This window comes from Dendroctonus ponderosae, unplaced genomic scaffold (genome assembly GCF_020466585.1).
Source record: "Dendroctonus ponderosae isolate FM_Combo_2020 unplaced genomic scaffold, Dpon_F_20191213v2 Dpon_F_20191213_1, whole genome shotgun sequence".
Lineage (NCBI taxonomy): Eukaryota > Metazoa > Arthropoda > Insecta > Coleoptera > Curculionidae > Dendroctonus > Dendroctonus ponderosae.
Window position 1 is genome coordinate 3,027,445 of NW_026017110.1, and position 18,065 is coordinate 3,045,509.

Sequence of the window (18,065 nt, forward strand, 5' to 3'; positions counted from 1 at the left end):
CCAAGCTCTATGAATGAAATTGACTGCATCTAAGAGATTTATAGAAAATGTTTCATTTTTATCGATCGCCTCTAACGTTTTCATAAGAAGAATTTGTCACCGGCAGACTCTCCAACAATTTTTCCGCTACTGATATTATGCCTCTTCTTGAAACGCTCTTCCCAAGTTTTACAACAAGCAAACTCTTTGTTTTTGATTTTACTCCCCATTTCACTAGCATTTTCTTGCAAAACACTGCCACTTATGGGAACGTTTTCTTGTCTTTTTTGAGTAAACCACTTAATAAGTCCTTTGTCAACCTTTTCATGTGCAGATAATTTTAACTTCCTACATTTAACATTTGTTTTGTCATACGCTGATAAAATGTGTTCTCTGTTTTTCCATATGGTTGCAACAGTAGACTTTCCAAGTGCTAATTCCTTACAAATGTCACTCTGCTTTACTCCACTTTTTATTTTGTTAATAATCTCGTACTTTTCATTTAGTGAAAAAGCTTTGCGTTTTTGTTTTTCCATTCTAAAACGACTTACACACATAACGCGGCAAAAAACAACAAGTTACTGCCTGTCTCTCGCTCTCACTAATATAAATTGGTGTTGCTGAGCGTGGAAGTTCGTTATAAACGGAAAGTGAATATACAACTAACCTAAAAAGTGATCGTTATATCCAGAAGTTCGTTATAACCAGTACAAAAATACGTTGGTCTTTATGGACGACGGTTCAATTAAAGGAAAAAAGTTCGTTTTAACCGGAAGTTCACTATAACCGGGTTCATTATAAGCGGACTTTACTGTATTTTACTTTACAAATCTTCAAATAAAAGAACGACGGATATCCAAAACAAATATCGATATTGCCCTTGACTAACTTTTTACCTATTAAGTTTATCTTTACCCAAATTAAAATTTTCGAAGTCAGCATCTAGAATGTTCCGAATGAAAGTGAAACGAATGAAACCTTCGTGGAACTGGAGAAGGAAATTCTCCAATTTCACCGGGAATAATTTGTGTGTTTTTGCTGGAAGCGCATTATTAAATGACCCTCTTGGAATATTTAGCGAGCCAACTTAAAACATTATCATCTACCGCTGCCGGTAATTTTCGTGGGAATTTTCCCCTAAATCTAGACTCCTTAATTAAGATTTTCACGCCCTTCTAGGTGTGGTTAATTTGCGTCTATTTCGCTAATTTGCGGCTTTGTGAAGAGTAATTTAAAAGTGATTTGCATATACAGGCTAAGATTGGCTTCAAATCATGAGATGAAGTGAAAGTATTGTTGCGGGTCGTTAAAAAACTGTGGAACACTAAAGGCATAAATAAATTACACCTAAATCTACTGCAAAGGAAAGTTTCAACTCTATTTAAAACATTATCCACTCTGAGGAATATTTAATTCAGACCATATCTGGAGAGTGACTGATTTATCGGGTAAATTAGGAAAGACGGCTGGCAAGTGCTTCCTGAAATAAGCCGACCTGGATTATCCCTGTCGACGTCTCTTAACATCTCTGCCAGAATTTTTCAGTTTTAAATTGCTTAAGAATATGCGCTTAGCGGGCTATAAAATTGGATTCAGTCAGTTCGCCTAGTCAAGTCTCACTTTTTAAATCCGAGATTAACGTTTCAAAAATGCGCCGCATATATTCTTGTCGTAATGCGCTGAAAAATCGAAACTGTCGGTCAGGAATACTTATTCATATACAGGGTGGCTCCAATATTGAACTGAAGCTTCATCTTGTTTGCTGAACGTCCAGTCATTTGCCTACATTTGCTGATTTAAAAATTCTTGGAAAAATTAACTAAAAATGTGTTTTAACACACGCTTCTACTTATTTTTTGAGGCCCGACCTGTAAAACCTCAGTTGAAGATCGGGATGCTAAATGGAGCCCTGTATATAGGCAAAATTTATTCAATTTTCCACCGCCTCCTTGAATAGAACACACATGACGATATTTTTCGTTTAGTGATTGATCAGAAAATCCTTTTGGGAATTGATCAATTGATCTGGAGCGCCATGAATTTTCCTAATAAGTTAAAAGCATCTAAAGTCCATAAAACTGAATAAGGCCAAGCAGTAAAATTCAATAATCTCATAACTAAGGAAGGCGCGTATTAAAAATTTATCACCAAGAGCGCAAGCATCCTACGGCAAAATTTCATCTTTGAAGTGAACGAAACTGTGAAATTTATATGATTCGCCCTCTTTGCTTGCCTTAGACGATTCAGTTAATTTGGAAAATAAAACATTGAAATTGAGTGCGGGATTTTCACGATTTAAAATTTAAAAATCTGTTTTGTTGCAGGAAAACAACTGTCCGTCGATGCACAAGGACATGTACTATAGAGGTGAGTTCATTACGGGAAAAGTTTCAAACTGCAATTACATGGCGACTTTTGAAAATATCCATTTCAAGTGTGCTTTGCCACACGCACACTGAGCAAACAGGTCCTCTCCACTCACCTCAATTTAAACTTATCCAATCAGGAGGCCGATTTTTTTCATTTCATTGGTTTTTCGGTTTGTAATTAGCTGAACTTTCTAAATAATGGGCTCCAGTCGCCATAATGAAGTCGCCAACAAAATGAAAAAAGTTGCTGGAAAATCCCCTGAATGTATCAATAAACTTTCTTGTTTCAGCTAACAAATGGTCGCCGAGCGTCAAGGATTTGCCGTACATGCACTCTTTACATTAAAACTGACAACAGAAGGAATTAGGACTTAAAAAATTCATCTTTGAGAGCAATTTTGGCTTTTAATGGCTCCCAATCTTCCCGATTATTCACGGCCCGCAAGAATATTCTCACTAGATAATTTGGTCAAGAGAAGTCTTATATGGGAAGTATTTAATTTTGATGTCTCTCAGAAGGAGGAATGTTAAAACCTCAATACAGAACAAAAAATAAGGACAAGCCGGAATGTAGCGGCCCCAATATTAAAATATTAGGTCCGGAAAAAGGTATGGAACGAAGAAAATTCGGCTTCTCATGCCAGAAGTCGTTTTTCGTTTTAATATAAAATACAAAATTTCCGTGCTACTTCTTTTCTATCTTTACAGTTCGTTCACTCTGAGTTAAAATTCATCTCCTTATTTTATTGGAGCAGATTTAGATTTTCCGGACGATTTTACAACTGATGCACATTTACAAGAACTTTTATACATTCGCTTTGATATGAAACCATCTGGCTACGTAAATGACCATTTGGTATCCGAGTTTTGCCACAGAATTCAGCATGATTTAAAAGCCAAAATTTCCCATTGTGATAATGTTATTTTACTATAAAATAGAAAACAAAATACAAAATAATTTAGGGATTTTTTATGATGGTGTTAAGAGTGTATTTGAAAGTTAGCTGAAATCAGTGTAATTTTCTGTTGGGTGGCATTTTTTCAAGATCTTATTCAACTAGGTCTGATATTATGTAGTAGTTAATGTGAGAATAAACATGTTTGATTTTGGGTTTGCTTAGGTTACTTTAGGGCTTTCAATAACGTCTATGTGCTTTATGTACAGAAGAGTAAATAGCATACCTACTTCATGTAATAGTATATAAAACATACGTAAATCAGGTTTGGTGTTTGTCGATTTATAGCCATTACAAAGACGGCAAAACGTCGAACCAGCTACTTTTGCAGGCGCTATAAACTTGCAAACTCAAGCGAATATCTCCAAATAAATTGTCCTAAACCATTGTACATATTAGGTGAAGCGAGTTGTAACTTAAGCCACTGTGTATAAAAATTTCAGCAATAATTTGACATATTTAAAACTATTTTATAAATATTAGTGAATAATGTACATAAAAGTCCATAAATGCTAAGTAACAGCGCTAATTGCAGAAAAAATGTTTACTTTTTATATTCGTTAATATTATGTCATTGTCTAGGTATAGTAGGAAATTCAAACCATTTTTTGAATAGCAAAAAAGTTGCGCTGAAACGTTTGTGGATCAAAGGGAGTTGAAAAATCTGTTAGCCATATTTACTCAAATTTACAAATAATTTCAGTAAATATTCCAAACAAGACAGTATATTAGCGATCACCGGTAAATTCCATTTGCGTGGACATTTTTCAATATCCCCAGTTTTATTAATGCCTGAATTTTATATTTGGTATTTGACTTTAAGCCCGTTATTTTATTGTTGATGGCGCATCGATTTGTTCTGATGCTCGCAATATTTCAATGGCAGAAACACATTTTATAATTTTTTTTTAATTTCGTATAATTTTGTTCAAACCGTTATTTTTGCTAGAGAAAATAGTACAGTAATACAAATAGTCGACAATTGTACGCTTTATAGTTAAAATATATGTAAATTGCCAAAAATGTAATATATTACGATTATATAAAAAATTGTTTTATTTGGAGAAGCTAACGTGTGATTCAGATGCGTATTAAGAAAGACAACCCGGTACCTATTGTCTATTATATAACTAAAGGTAATATAAATCGGGAGAAATGATCCAAAATGATATAAAAAATTCCAATTGACGATTTCTCTTGGAAAAACTATTTTTCTTGTTATAATTTGATTTAAAGCAATAATGAAATATCAATTTTTTTAAAGCAAAATCTTTGATACCCCGCGAATAATACATGCGAGATCTTCATTACATCAACATTATTAAGAAGATCACGAAACGTGCCAAGCAATAAGCCGAAAACTCTGTGAACTGTAAAACCGCAGAAACGTGCAATTACTCGTCAAGTCAGCAAAAGAGTTAAGCATGTATGAGAAGGGAATAAATAATTATTTATACGCTCGTGATAAATCAACGTTGAAACTTCCTTTCTTTGTGCAATTCTACTTGTTTAATGCCGCGTTCTTTGTCATTTTCGCTAATCTAAAGTTATCTGAGTTTGACCTGAACAATGATAGGTAGTGAAAAAATGAAACTAACAGGAAAAAAGGAAATAAAGCTAATAAGTTAGTTGAATTTAATTTGGCTCCACTGGCTTGAAATGTCCATTGTCTGTTTTCCAATTTCCCGAACGAAAATGAGCGAAAGCGATTTGTTTGACATGTTTGTCGAACACAAGCGTGAATACAGTTTCGATTTCCTATTTAGCTGGATGATCTCGACTCTAATGTGATACATTGACATTTCGACATGAAAATGGCCAGCGCGTCTTTCAACTCCACACTTCTGCGGTTTAATTACCAACAAGTCAGCACAACTGATTTGATTTTATTCATCAAGTTCAAAGTTTTTATCGGATGGTTTGTAAAATTTACATTCCAAAAACAAGTTAGTATTTTGAAGGAAAATTCAAAAAATGGTTAAAAACGTAGGTCCGCATTGACCAACAAATTCCTCAACTCGATGGTTGAGAAAAGGATTTGGGAAAAAAATTTTAACTCCCAGAAAAATCGGCATTTTGATTATAACTGCAGCGGCAAAAATTGTTAATCAAGTTCAAAAGTGAATAATCGAAACAATTAATTTTGTTTTTCTACTTAAAGAAGTGAAGAAAAGTCTTCATATACAGGATTTAATTCATGAGCCCCACAAAATGTCGAGGGTAATTTTGTGTAATTCGCATGAGCTCATTAAAAACACGCAAGAATCATCAGGTCTCAAATAATCGACTTTTCCACTCGACTCGGTCAATTTTCAGAGGTTTTTGAGCGATAACGATCTTTAAGCGACGATATTTTTTTAATCCAAAAATTTATTTTTTTTAGTCCAAAATTTAAGTATGAATATTGGGTCGGAAGAAGTCCAATGAGTTTAGAAAACAAGCATGAGAAATTTTCATTTTTAATCGAAAATTTCATAAGGGCAAAAAATATCAAGTCACTCAAAATGCCTCGAATTCTACATCGTTTTCATCAGAAGGAAAAGATGAATGCAAAGAGCTTATTAGAAACCACACTAGAAACTTCAGATTCGAAATAATCGAGATTTTTGGTGAATTTTCAATGGTTTTTGAGCGGTCACGATCTTTAACCGACGACCCAAAAATTGGTATATGTATTATGGAAAACTATAAATAAGTTTATTTAAAAAAGTAGTCCATTAAACTTATTTTATTTATTATATTTGGGGTTATTTTAACCTTTTGCTGAGTTTTGTCGGTAAAATTAGTAGCTCAAAAAAAATCAGTGAACACGCCGATAGAATTTTTAGCATTTTTTTTATTAAAATTAAAAACCCTGCAAATCTAATCCTATTTTTCAGATTAAAAAATTACTTGATATTGAGATTCCAATTTTTTACTTTAACAAAGTAAAATCCCTCTTTGAATTTTTTGTGAATCATCAACTGTTCACAGTCTCTCACAGCTAATGAATAAAAAAACTGAATTGCGGTTGGCGGCAAAACGTGGCTACTTTAACTTTTAAACCACTAACAAAATGTTGTTTCATGCAATTAAATGGAAACTTATTTTTCTATTTTCTATGTTTTCAAATTGAAACGAAATGTAGGACCATTTATGATAAAAACACGTTTTCAAGAGCTGCTTCCAGTCAGATTACTATTGTAAAAACAGATAAATTTAATAACAAAACAAACAAAAAATGTTGTTTAAAAGAGCGTTTAAAATCTTCCTGTAAACTCGGAATGATATTAACGACTCTGATAAGCTAGAAAAAAGTTAAAGTTAACGCGTAAAAACACTCATCATCTGCCTTTAAATTACCTCATCAGTTGTGAAGACCTGCAAACAGATGATGATAAATATCCATTTGAACTTCCTGGGAAAAATATGAAATTGCTCTTCTGTAGACGACATCGAGATTGCGAACAGTGTATAAATCATGACTATATTTCCTAGTTCATCGGTAATTTCGCTCCGCTCGCCACTTTAACGAATAAAAACACGTCTTGGAAGTTTTACGCCTGGATAGGATTGCGGTTTATTGCTTTTTTTCCATCCCGCGCAACTGGATCGCTTATCTTTTAAAGATAAGGTTCGCGTTGGTTACAGCTGGAAATATGAAATATTCGTCCAGTGTAAATGTTAATTCAATGGAGGAATAGACGAAGAAATTAATTCTGCCCGTAGGGGTCTTAAAGGGAAACTGATATTGGATTGCTCTGTTCAGTTATTACAAACCTGTTTTAATTAAGAAGAAAAAGTGGGATAAAAGTTAACCAACTGTTAATTAACTTTGGCTCTAACTCAGCGCACTTTATATTCGCCGCATCTAACATATGCCTGATCTGCGGAAGGATCAGCTTCGCTAAGAAGTTCTCGGGTCGAACACTGTAATAAACCACAATGTCGCTGAAGTGTAAAACCGCAGAGACGTGCAATTACTTCTCAAGTGGGAAAAGAGACTTAAACATCGATGATCCCCGGAATAGAGTCATGATTTATACGAACCTCTTAATCTCGATGTAGGCTTCATTGTTTCGATTTTCTGGCCAATTTCGGCCAAGTAAGAAAGTAACAGAGTTGATGTTTCAAACCGATTTTTCGCTTACTTCATTGCCTAGTGGCTGGTGTAAAATTTTGGGAATTTTGTTAAATATTCCACAACTTAGCATAATTAACAGGTCATTAAAACCTTGAATTTTCATGGTCGTCGCTTGAAAATGGGGTAATTTTCCAGTTTGGTTACCTACTCACCGGCTTCGGGAAAACCAAGCTGCTCATGTTGTATGTTGTGCGTTTCAGAACACTTTTTCTGAATTTTCTAAATCTTTTTAAGAACACACTATTAACAGTGAAAAAGTGGCACAAAAGTTCATTACACAAGGACCGTTACTGAAGAAAATGTATTCGTAAAGGCTTTATCTACAACGTAAACAGCTTGATTTTGGCAAAAATTACCGAAAATAGTCGGGTTTTGTGCTTTCAGGCCGTCATGGAAAAACGTATCTTCTTCTGTACATAGGCCTCTTCCAAAGACTTCCATGTCGAAGAAAGAGGACAAGAGTATATCTTTGACGATTTGTAAACCCCGCGCTTTAAAAATTTATGAGTTTTCAAAATATTTAAAATGTTGGGGGTAGAAAAGTGCATAAATGCCGTTTATTTGGAACGACACAACGCAAATATGAAGGAAGTAAGGAAATTACTTTTCATTCGGTTACATGTGCAAAAGCTGGACCCAGTTGAATTAAATTACTAAAAAACCTAAACCAACCCAAGCTAAAATTATATGGCAACTTACACCGATTAAACATTTAAAATAAAACGCAACATCGTTTTTGCTATGATCAGCATAATTTTCATATAAAAGAAACCACAGCAGAAACGAGTAATCGGTCTAAGGTCAGTCTACGGGTAGGTTCGGTCACATACATTTAGTCACAATTTTGTGCTTTTTGTAAAATCTTGTAGCATTCACAGTTTTTGAGAAAAAAACTACAGTTGAGCCCGGATATAACGAACTTGAAAAATTAAGTAAAACTGGTTCGTTATATCCGGAGTGCGCTATAAGCGAATAATAATACAAAAAGACGTGGTGTATTTTATTTCGTTGTTTTTACATAGAGTAGTAGAAGTTAGTAGGTATGACTAAAAAGAACACAAAAAGATAAACAAAATCCAATTTGAAATATACTTCATAAAGTCTGTAATTTTTGTTTGTACATTTCTGCTGCAAAAATAGATATTATTTATGTAGTTTTCAAGATCACAAAAGGACTCCCAGATATGATTAGGAACTTGGAGAACACTTTTTTTTGTCATTTCAGAAATGTTTGGAACTGCATTAGTGTATACAGTAGAATACGTTTCACCTAAATCGTCATCTTTCTCATTATGGCTTAAAGCTGTAGATGAGGTTACGGAGTCTATAATTTGCTCATCGGTCAACATTTCTCTTGTAAGAATGCCATTATCAATGCTCACATATTCGAAGAAATTGAAATCACTCAATTTCGTTTTAACTTGTTCTTCGACAACATTGGGACATCTTCGTCTGTGCCATACTCGTAGTCAGAGTCTTTATCCTTTTCTAACCATTCGTTAAGTGGAATTTCATCGTCTGGATCATAATCATTTTTTTTTTTGGAATTCAAAAATTCTTTTGATATTTTTGAAAATTTTTGATGTTCAAAAATTTATTTTCTACAATTTTTTGAAGCGGCAATGATATTTTTTGTCATTAACAGATAGTTAACACCGTTAACAGTAATCACATTAAACCAATGGATTACTGAACACCGGTATAAATTGAGCAAGAATTAATTAACCGAATACGAGAAGCTGCTCGAGAAGAGTGCATAATAAGGTTATTACACAGGCACTTGTTTGGAGTTACAGACTCAAATGTATGTTTTTGTAAATAAATTAATAATTCGAGGTTATGAGTTTCGGAATAGGTTCCGTCCTTGAACGATTCCTGTTGAATTTACCGTTTATCCTTGTCTATCTTATTGCCACTTTCTCTGTTGATCCCTGGTTACCGGAGTTTTAAATAATTACGAAGCAACAGGTATTTACGCAATGTTGATTAGCCAGATTACCTTGGAAAACATTGTTGCCGTTTTTTTAATATAGTTTTCTGAAAATTCCTCAGTTTTTAATAACAATAAATTTTCTTCACTTTTTTTCGGTACTCCTAAAAGAGTGCCAGACAACACCACCAACGGAGTGATGCCAATTTTGAATCACCCTGTATTTGTTGAAAACTAAACATGCGCAAAATATCGTCTAAAAGTCCGTAAAACGCTCTTTAAAACTGAGTCCCATCGTTCGGGCTATCGGAACTTTGGAACGTGTAATGGCTTCCCCTTAGAAAACGAAAAAATGTCCAAACTTCCCATGCATTGCAACCCGAATTCACAATTTATAAACCATCGCCCGATTTGCCGAGAATCTGATAACTTTTGCTTTCCGCCGATCCACACCCGTTATATTAGAAAAAAAAAAACAACAAAAATAGAATAAAAGCGCCAATTTTTCATCCAACACTTTCAATTTATTGTCCCGAAACCCAGTAATTTACAAACCATTTTTATTGCACTACATAAATCCGATGTTTATTTGGCAATTTGGCCAATTACCCAAGTTCCCCATAAAAAATCCCCATTATAAATAACAAAACATTCCCACAATAGTGCCCAATTTATACACAGATAAAACACCGTTTAGCCTTGCCGAAAAAAAACCATAAATATTGCATTAAACCATACATTTAATACATAAAACAATATCCATTGTTTCTGCATAAACAAAACGAAACTGCAATTAGCGCGCATTCTATTCTGTTTCGATAAATTGGATAAAACTAAACAGCAAAGCGTACGGAAAACCGCTTTATCTTAATTACCCCTATTTAAATCTGCACAATAGGTATTGTATTTTCGGTTATACATCCGATTTGAAGCGGCATTAAGGCTGGCTAAGGTGCGAAAAGTCCAGAGTTCCTTTTCGGGGAAACTCTGGAAGCCCAAATAAACAAAACAACATGACCAGAAATTTAATATATCATTCGCAAACAAACCGAATACAATAACACAAGAGCCCCCACATTATTACAAATCTTGTTATGTGGACGAACTCTACACGTAGTAAACATGGAGCTAAAGTGAGCCGAAGTTAAACTTTGAAAAACAAAGCTCCCGAAAGTTCTAAAATTACATACACTTTGAAATAGGGCCTGGCTTTCGTTAATATTTAATGTTGTTTATTTGGTAATGTACGCGTTTTATTTGGTTGAAGCATTTGCTCACAGGTTGATTTCAATCTCGAATTTGTATAGAAACTTTCGCATTAAAAATTAATAATTTTAAAATATAAATTAATTACTATTGCAAGCTCAGAAATTGAAAATTGTTCAGTGGGCGATATAACGAATAAATGTACAAAAAATAAAACAGAAAACGCCTACAGAAAACATATTTCAATCGGAAACTCTAAAGTATTTGCAGTTGATAAAAGTCTGATCAGAACGAGGACAGGTTTTCCACGTCGAGGCTTGAGAATGTAATGTTGATGAACATGATGAAATGTGGTTAAACTTTAAATTAGAAAATATGTCGCCAAATCACGCTGAACCGGGCAAGGAGAAAATGAATTTCGGCGAATTAAAGCGAAATATCAAATTTAATCTGATTGGTGGGTAAAAGTACCATCTTCAGTCCGACTAGGTAATCGGCTTTGCGCGCCACTATTTTGAATAATTACATCTTAAATTAAATTTTTACCCCATAAATAATTTATGAAATCAAAAACGGAAACGAGCTCTTAAATAAATAAAGAACGGACGCAGTCTTACCAGAATAAAGGGAATTACTTTTAATTCCAGCCGAATTGGAAGTCGCGGCGGAATTATTTCAGAGTTTCCCACTTTGTCACCAACGGGGTTTGTTCGAAAGTCTACGTTTTAGTTTAATTAACTACTCAAATCTTCGAGTTAATTTTTCCTAGTCCCTTAAGCTGCTCTATGGGAAAGGTTGATGATGGAAATAACTGTCTTCATTGTAAAAATCGACTCCTTCTCAACTCTTCGTATATTCAACTATTTTTATACAAGTTTTGTTCAGGCAAATTAATTAACAGTACATAAACCAATAAACGTTTACTCTTAAACTGGAAAAACAATAAAATTAACAATGCTTCATCGCATTCTTCTAAAATAAAATTGTTGTTTGGAATTCGAATATAATATTAAGTATTAGCACTTTACGTTTAGCAGTAACTAAGATAAAACAATTCCTGCACTTAGAGCTCCACGTTGGTTTAAGCTTTATTTTTTATTTGAACGGGGTTCTGTTTCATTTGAAGAATCATAGAGCGCATACGAGAAACATCCTTACTACCTGGTTTGGCTTTGGGATTAAAATCGCACAGTTTAGCGATTCGCTCCCATTCAGTTCCTGGTTGGATTTCATCGTCTTCTGCTACAAATTGCTTTTCAGCGTTCCTGAGAAGAAAACATACTTCAAAGATGTTTGAGAAATGTAAATGATTCTTTTCCATCACCCAATTGTACTATGCGGGAAAAAACAGGGGCAGCTTGTGAACAAATCAATAATGACGTTATTATTCTTCTAACTTGGCTTAGATTTTTCGAACAATTGAGATGAAACTTGAACCGCCACTGTTATATGAATGTATTAAGAAGTCGTTCTGAAACTGTGTGTTGTGTGGGTAAAGACAAACAGTGTAGTGGAACCCTTAATTCTAACTAAACAAATTGGCTCCTGGAAATTCCTTGAACATGCACATTAAGTGTGTCATAAAGCGACATAAAGGAACCCAAAACTTGTTAAAGAAACTTACTTTGCGGCATCCCTGTTAGTGATAGAATAGAAAATGAAAAAAAAATATTAGTACTCAAAATTGTGCTAATACTTAACCCTAAATTATATAAATGGTTTATTAAAACATCCACTACCTTACAGAGATGGTACTTTATCGGAACGTTTCCGATATGATCCAATAAAGGCAACGGAAGTCTGAATAAACATTCAACACCTACACGGTCAGTACTTTCTAAGCTATATAAATTTATTATACCTGTTGGCTGCTTTGGTCTTGGCAATGGTTTCTTCGTGACTTCTATACCAATCGTCCAATTCTTTCTTTGCGACTTCCCTCAGTTCCTCCTTCTTCCTTTCCTCTTCTTTGTCTAAAATAAAAATGCTGTAATAACGTGCTCTAGGCAACTAAATCTTTAAATGTACCTTTTTCTTCCAGACGTTTTACTTGCTCTTCCCTCCATTTCTTGATTTTCTCGGGTTCTTCTCTAGGTTGGCTAAAAGACATCGGCGGGGACACACCAACGGAACCTAAAAATGCATTAATCCCATAAATCTTCAGATCGTTCCTCCGATATACCTAAGTGATTATTTGATGATTAATCCTTGCCGACATTCGTATACTAATGGTAGTGTTAATTAAATCCAATAAATGATCATTTACACATTTAAACCAATGAGAAACAGCACACAACACAGGCTTACCAAACGCATCTGCATTTTCCTGCTCTCCATAAATATCTAAGAAGAAATAACAAAAAATAGAACTAAAAACAAATGGGCATTTTTCGCAGGTACAGTAGCAAAATTTAAATCAAAACATTTGAAATAATAACAATAACATCAGCTATGTCCGGTATGTAATTGTGGTAGGTATAATGTAACTCACCATCATAAGGATCTTTCTTTACATCAAGACCAGTGTCTTGATCAAAGAGATCTCTTTTCTTTAAGCCATCCTGTTCGAAATTTTCGACCATTTCAAAACTTCCTGCAGAGTTAGTGGTATCGTCTGGACATGTAAAGCAAAAGAAAAGAAATAGCCATGAGCAAGCTGGGGAAACATCCATAAAAACCATAAAGCTTTCAACTTATTGATGGTACTTGTCTTTAATTAGCAGCTGAAGCTCTAAAAATCAGCAAATTTTGGCTGGGTATTTCATGATTTAGATAGTTTGTAAGTGAAACGAGCTTAAATTCAGTTTCTTTTTCCAGGTAGATATTTCAACAACGATTCAAAATAAAGACGATTACTGATGGTGCATTGATGCAAAGAGCTTTAAGGGTATGTTCGTTATCCAAAGTATATAAATTAGGGTTGAAACATTTGCAAAAAACCAACTGAAATGATATTTAAAGTCGAAAGCTTTATACAGTAGGCAGTGTAAACGACCAATGTATAACCAATATACATGAAATTAAATAGAAACATGCAAAAATAGTGGATCTACGCCCCCAAACACTCACCACTGTTTGCCAGTGTTGATGAAACCACAACTGCAGCAGGCTTAACCTCATCTTCCAGCCCTGCGAGTTCGTTTTGTTCCCTAGCCAAGAATTCTGCTGCAGGGTCAGCATCTTGCTCGAAATTATCCCCAAATGCAGACATTTTCTTTCTATTTACCGCAAGAAACACTTTTTTTATGATTCGTCATACAAAATCGATTGATTGAATGTCAAACATCTGACCACTGACGTTTCACAAGCCCTCGCCGGCGGCTGGGAGAACTAACGGAGCAAGGATCTTGCACGGGTTTTACAAATGCAGTTTTTTTGTGTCATAAATACAAACTATATATGCACCTTTTATAGATACTAGGAAAATGTAATAAATTTTGTAATGTTGCCTTCAATACCACTGGCGACTCTGCAATGGTTTTGGAAAGTTCCCATGCAAATTTCTATTTTTGTCAGCTGACTGAAGAAATTTAGGTTATGTCTCTGGTGTTTATTGTTTATTTGAATTTTTTAAATTAGCTTTCTCTGGGTCAAATATGGTAAGTACTGATCATTATAATTGATAGTTTTCACTACTTGCGGTACGTTTTAGTAACACGCATATGTTTACATTGAAATCAACTCAAGTGGCGTACATTTGAAAACTCATTCACCTGCATTTCATTATTATCACGAAATATGCCTCCTATTGAGATACCAGTCTTTGTGTCCCCAACATTAATTAATCTCTTAACAAAAGCTCCATTGTTCAAATACCGCAATCCTTTTAATAGTGCTAAATGCATGGTGGCCGGGATAAAAGGCCCTCTTTTTGAAGAATCAGCCCTTTGCCCCTATAAATGGCCTTTTGCTCGTTGCCCAGAGCGGAAAACGAACTGATTAATCACGACTATAAAGAAAATCATTTGTTTGCCTATTGTAAACAGCAAATGGACTCTTACAAACCTCCTACATGCATTCTATAACATTTCATCGATTTTCTAAAACAGGAAGTCTCACGAAAAATTCCCAAAAAGTAGAAACTAAATTTAAATTAACGGGCTAGTAATTGTTTTAAAATAAAGAAGGTAATCATAGTTTTGAAGCATCGTAGACAAGGAGTAGGTACAAAGGTAGTGCCTCAAACGTACATCAATTCGACTACACGCGGTATAAAACCTCACAATACCAAACAGAGTTGGGAGAAATAAATCAGCTTACCCTTAGAGCGAATTAAGGGGCTGTTACATCCAAAAAGGGAATTTTATTGGCGAAGAAATAAACTAGCTACTTAATGAAAAGTAAAATAACAAAAAACCTTAATGCACAGATATTGGATGATCAAAGGCAGTTTCCATCTGTTTCTCCTCCCTAATCTTGATCTGGTGCAACAGACATTCTAGAACGCCGATTCTTACGTCCATGTCGGCAATTTCTGATTTAATTTTGGCAATCGACTTCTTGATGTTCACTAAGGGAGCTGTAATTGAGGCAATTATTTTTATTTCATCCTAACATAGCTTAATGTAAAGAACTCACTTCCATCAGTCATTGAGCTACCGCGCTCTTCCATTTGCTGCTTGATAGACTCAACTCTACTGTTAACGTTACTCAGTTCTCTGTTCCTTTCTGCCACTCCGGTGCTGATGCTTCGGTACTTTTCTTTGATTTTGGATAGCTGGTCTTGCAGCGACCTTGCAATAATACATGGGAAATTTTTGGTTAAAATAAACAAATAAATGTTCACCTGTAATTGTCGAGGACAGTGTCCAACTCCCTGTTGAGGTATTTTTCTCTATTGCCGATTTTTTCCAAAGTTGACGTGATTTCCTTATGCAGCTTCTCCAGCTGGCTTTTTGTTGGGTTCAAGGATTCATCAATATTGCTTTTGTAAGTTTTCATGTGTTCCAAATGCGACCTAAAGCAAAATGTGGTTGCTATTAATTATTAGACGCTTTTTGACGAATTCCTAATACCTCCAGTCTCGATTTTCGTTTTTAATCGTCACTTTCAGTAGAGGCAAAACCCGCTCGACTTCCAGCTGCCAAGACTCCTCATCAATGTTGTGTTTCAAGTCAATTTCCAGCTCTCGCTTTACCTACGATGTTCCGTAACTAGCCACGAATAACTGGTTAAATAAGGCCAACTAAACATACCGGCCTAATGTTGTCTATGCGCAAGATGTTGTCCTCATCCGAATCATCCGAATATGCTGCCACCATTTCTTCCTCAACTCGATCCAAATTCAACTCAGCCTCATCGTCGATAGTTTCAGTTTCCTGCTCCTTTTCCTCTGGAGGCTTCGGTCTGGAATTAGACAGTATTATATTTCAGGAAACGAGCATGGATATGGCTCAAATTGAATCGGACATCCAAAAGAAGCTTGTGGGATTTTGCAAGTTGCTTCCTTTACATCTGAATTGTTGGAAGGCAACTCTAGCAGAACTGCAAGACCCCGTTCGGGTTTTGATCAACTTTTGCGAGCAATTGCGTTTTGTTGAAGAGGCTTCTATCGATTACATTGACAATTTCATCTCTATGCAGAAAGCCCTACAACTCAAGATTCTAGGTAAGCTTTAAGAGCGGTTCTTAGGCAATGTTTAATTTCCCATTAAAACAGGCTGCATCGAGGAGGAGTTACTCACAATTAAAACCCACTTTGAAAAACTTACTAGATTCAATAGTGACTTGAAAAACCGACTGGCAGTTCTAGAACGAGCTACTGTGGATCTAGACTGGGATGCAGACTCTTCAGTCGTAAAGGGCAGCCCTACTCAACCTCGCCTAGACTATTTGCTCCAAATGGGCTATGAATTTTGGCTATTTTTTTCGGAAGCCTCTAAAAATATGAGCTCCATACTCAAAGCTCCTGATATCAGAGATGGGAAGTTTAGCGAACGCCTTAAGCAGGCATTTTCATTAGATTTGCAGCCATTGGAAGAAAACAACAGGATTTATTTGCTGTTAGCGTTGACTCAATATGTTAGTGGTGATAAAAATGTGGCTTAAACACTTTGTACGTTTTTTTCTTCATTAAACCCAAGGACTTACTTCTGTAACAGAATATTTTGCTTGTGAATGGCCGTGTTCGCTAAAAAGTCCAATAAATTAACGACGTGTTCCCCAACTCCCTGCTTTAGCTTATTCGGAGGAAAATCCACCTGCATCCCCTAAAACATTCCCGTTCGGCTGTTGTTCAGTTCCAGTGAAAACGCTTACCAGTTCCTTAACTTCAGCCAGAATGTGTTCAATTGTACTATTGGGATCGTCATATTCTTCAGGTGTTTGGAACGGTTTTCCAATTTTGCGTATCAGCCAGGCGGCTAGTATAGAGAACAAGTAAAATTGCTCACCACTATTCTTTGTGACAACAAAGTAATATCTGGAAATGTTAGAAATCGAGCCAAAACGTTGATTTAGTTTCCAGCAATGATTCAACTAACCTGTGAATTGGCTTGAGTTTGATTTGAGTGAGAAATTCCGTTTCGTAGTTGAGCAGTTTTAGTTTGTCGAGCAGATACTCCATTGTGGCGTATGCAGCAAAGGAGTTTTCTTGCTCCTTTTCGAGGATGATTTTTCGTTCAGTTCGAATCATTTTTCTTTCAAAGGCTCTTCCAGAAATGTCAGGGAGCGGATTTTTTTTTGTTTGTATCAGCCAATGTTTGTATTTCAAGGGCCAATCGCGCGCCTCGAAGGGTTTGGTTGAATGTTTGCCAGATGGCAGCAAGGGTATGGTTTGATCAATCGCTGGAATAAGTTCCACATTCATATGACTGAAGTAAGTGAGTTTATTTGCGTCATTTTTTTGTTTGCATTTTGAAGCTCAATCGCGCGGGCGGAAAATATTTAGTTGGAAATTAATAGATGGCAGGCAGAGTACTGCTTGCGATCAATCGCTCTGTTCATATTTATAAAGACTAGGTTAGATGAGAGCATGACTCTGTAATTGTCATGCTCTCATTATGCACTCTTCTCGAGCAGCTTCTCGTATTCGGTAATTAGCTCCTGCTCAATTTATACCGGTGTTCAGTAATTCATTGGTTTAATGTGATCTTACGTACGTGGTAGGAGTGTAGCCGGTATTTATTAATATTAATTATTAATATATTAAGAGCTATCCACCTGTAACTATCTGTTAATTCCAAATCAAAATTAATTCTTGGGTTTCAGTCATTTATTGTCTCTATTTATCAATTAAAATACGTTTCGGTGTATTTTTCCAACATCATCAATTTATCTTCAGTTTTCCATATCTCTTCCTTAAAACAACCCTCCCAAGCATTATCCTTCATTGTATATACTTTCCTGACTGTGTTTCAATTCCAAATCAAAATTAGCTTGTTTTAAGGAAGAGATATGGAAAACTGAAGAAAAACTGATGATGGTGGAAAAATACACCGAAACGTATTTTAATTGATAAATAGAGACAATAAATGACTGAAACCCAGGAATTAATTTTGATT

At 35.2% G+C, this 18,065-nt stretch overlaps 4 protein-coding genes across 7 annotated transcripts in view; 2 read left to right on the top strand and 2 right to left on the bottom strand.

The window, feature by feature from the left end:
- The window catches only part of LOC109535662 (carbonic anhydrase-related protein 10), an 81,378-nt gene extending 77,918 nt beyond the window's left edge, over positions 1–3,460 (top strand). Inside the window, exons 9-10 of the mRNA XM_048660575.1 lie at positions 2,304–2,346; positions 2,639–3,460. Of these exons, the coding sequence (XP_048516532.1) occupies positions 2,304–2,346; positions 2,639–2,694 (99 nt within the window). The 3' untranslated portion in view covers positions 2,695–3,460. The remainder of the gene's footprint in view (positions 1–2,303; positions 2,347–2,638) is intronic.
- Positions 3,461–11,397: 7,937 nt separating this feature from the next.
- Positions 11,398–13,896, bottom strand: LOC109535659 (clathrin light chain). 4 transcript variants are annotated; one of them, XM_048666115.1, is made up of 7 exons: positions 13,633–13,895; positions 13,055–13,177; positions 12,871–12,906; positions 12,592–12,696; positions 12,425–12,536; positions 12,188–12,199; positions 11,398–11,828 (listed from the first exon to the last, which is right to left on the bottom strand). In XM_048666115.1, exons 1-7 carry the CDS (start codon positions 13,772–13,774, stop codon positions 11,645–11,647), a joined length of 714 nt encoding a protein of 237 aa, XP_048522072.1. In that variant the 5' UTR covers positions 13,775–13,895; the 3' UTR covers positions 11,398–11,644. The 4 variants fall into 4 exon arrangements, with proteins under 4 accessions (XP_048522072.1, XP_048522074.1, XP_048522073.1 ...); XM_048666117.1 differs by lacking the exon at positions 12,871–12,906 and having other exon boundaries at positions 13,633–13,896; XM_048666116.1 differs by lacking the exon at positions 12,188–12,199 and having other exon boundaries at positions 13,633–13,893.
- A 5-nt stretch (positions 13,897–13,901) lies between these two features.
- On the top strand, positions 13,902–16,617 carry LOC109535664. Its single transcript, XM_048666129.1, has 3 exons — positions 13,902–14,162; positions 15,937–16,171; positions 16,223–16,617. The coding sequence occupies exons 1-3, from the start codon at positions 14,160–14,162 to the stop codon at positions 16,609–16,611; spliced, it is 627 nt and encodes a 208-aa protein (XP_048522086.1). The 5' UTR covers positions 13,902–14,159; the 3' UTR covers positions 16,612–16,617.
- LOC109535663 (intraflagellar transport protein 57 homolog) lies at positions 14,852–17,444 on the bottom strand. Its single transcript, XM_019901593.2, has 8 exons — positions 17,046–17,444; positions 16,822–16,984; positions 16,654–16,772; positions 15,759–15,909; positions 15,579–15,700; positions 15,350–15,520; positions 15,142–15,296; positions 14,852–15,082 (listed from the first exon to the last, which is right to left on the bottom strand). Exons 1-8 carry the CDS (start codon positions 17,369–17,371, stop codon positions 14,922–14,924), a joined length of 1,368 nt encoding a protein of 455 aa, XP_019757152.2. The 5' UTR covers positions 17,372–17,444; the 3' UTR covers positions 14,852–14,921.
- Between the last annotated feature and the right edge of the window lie 621 nt (positions 17,445–18,065).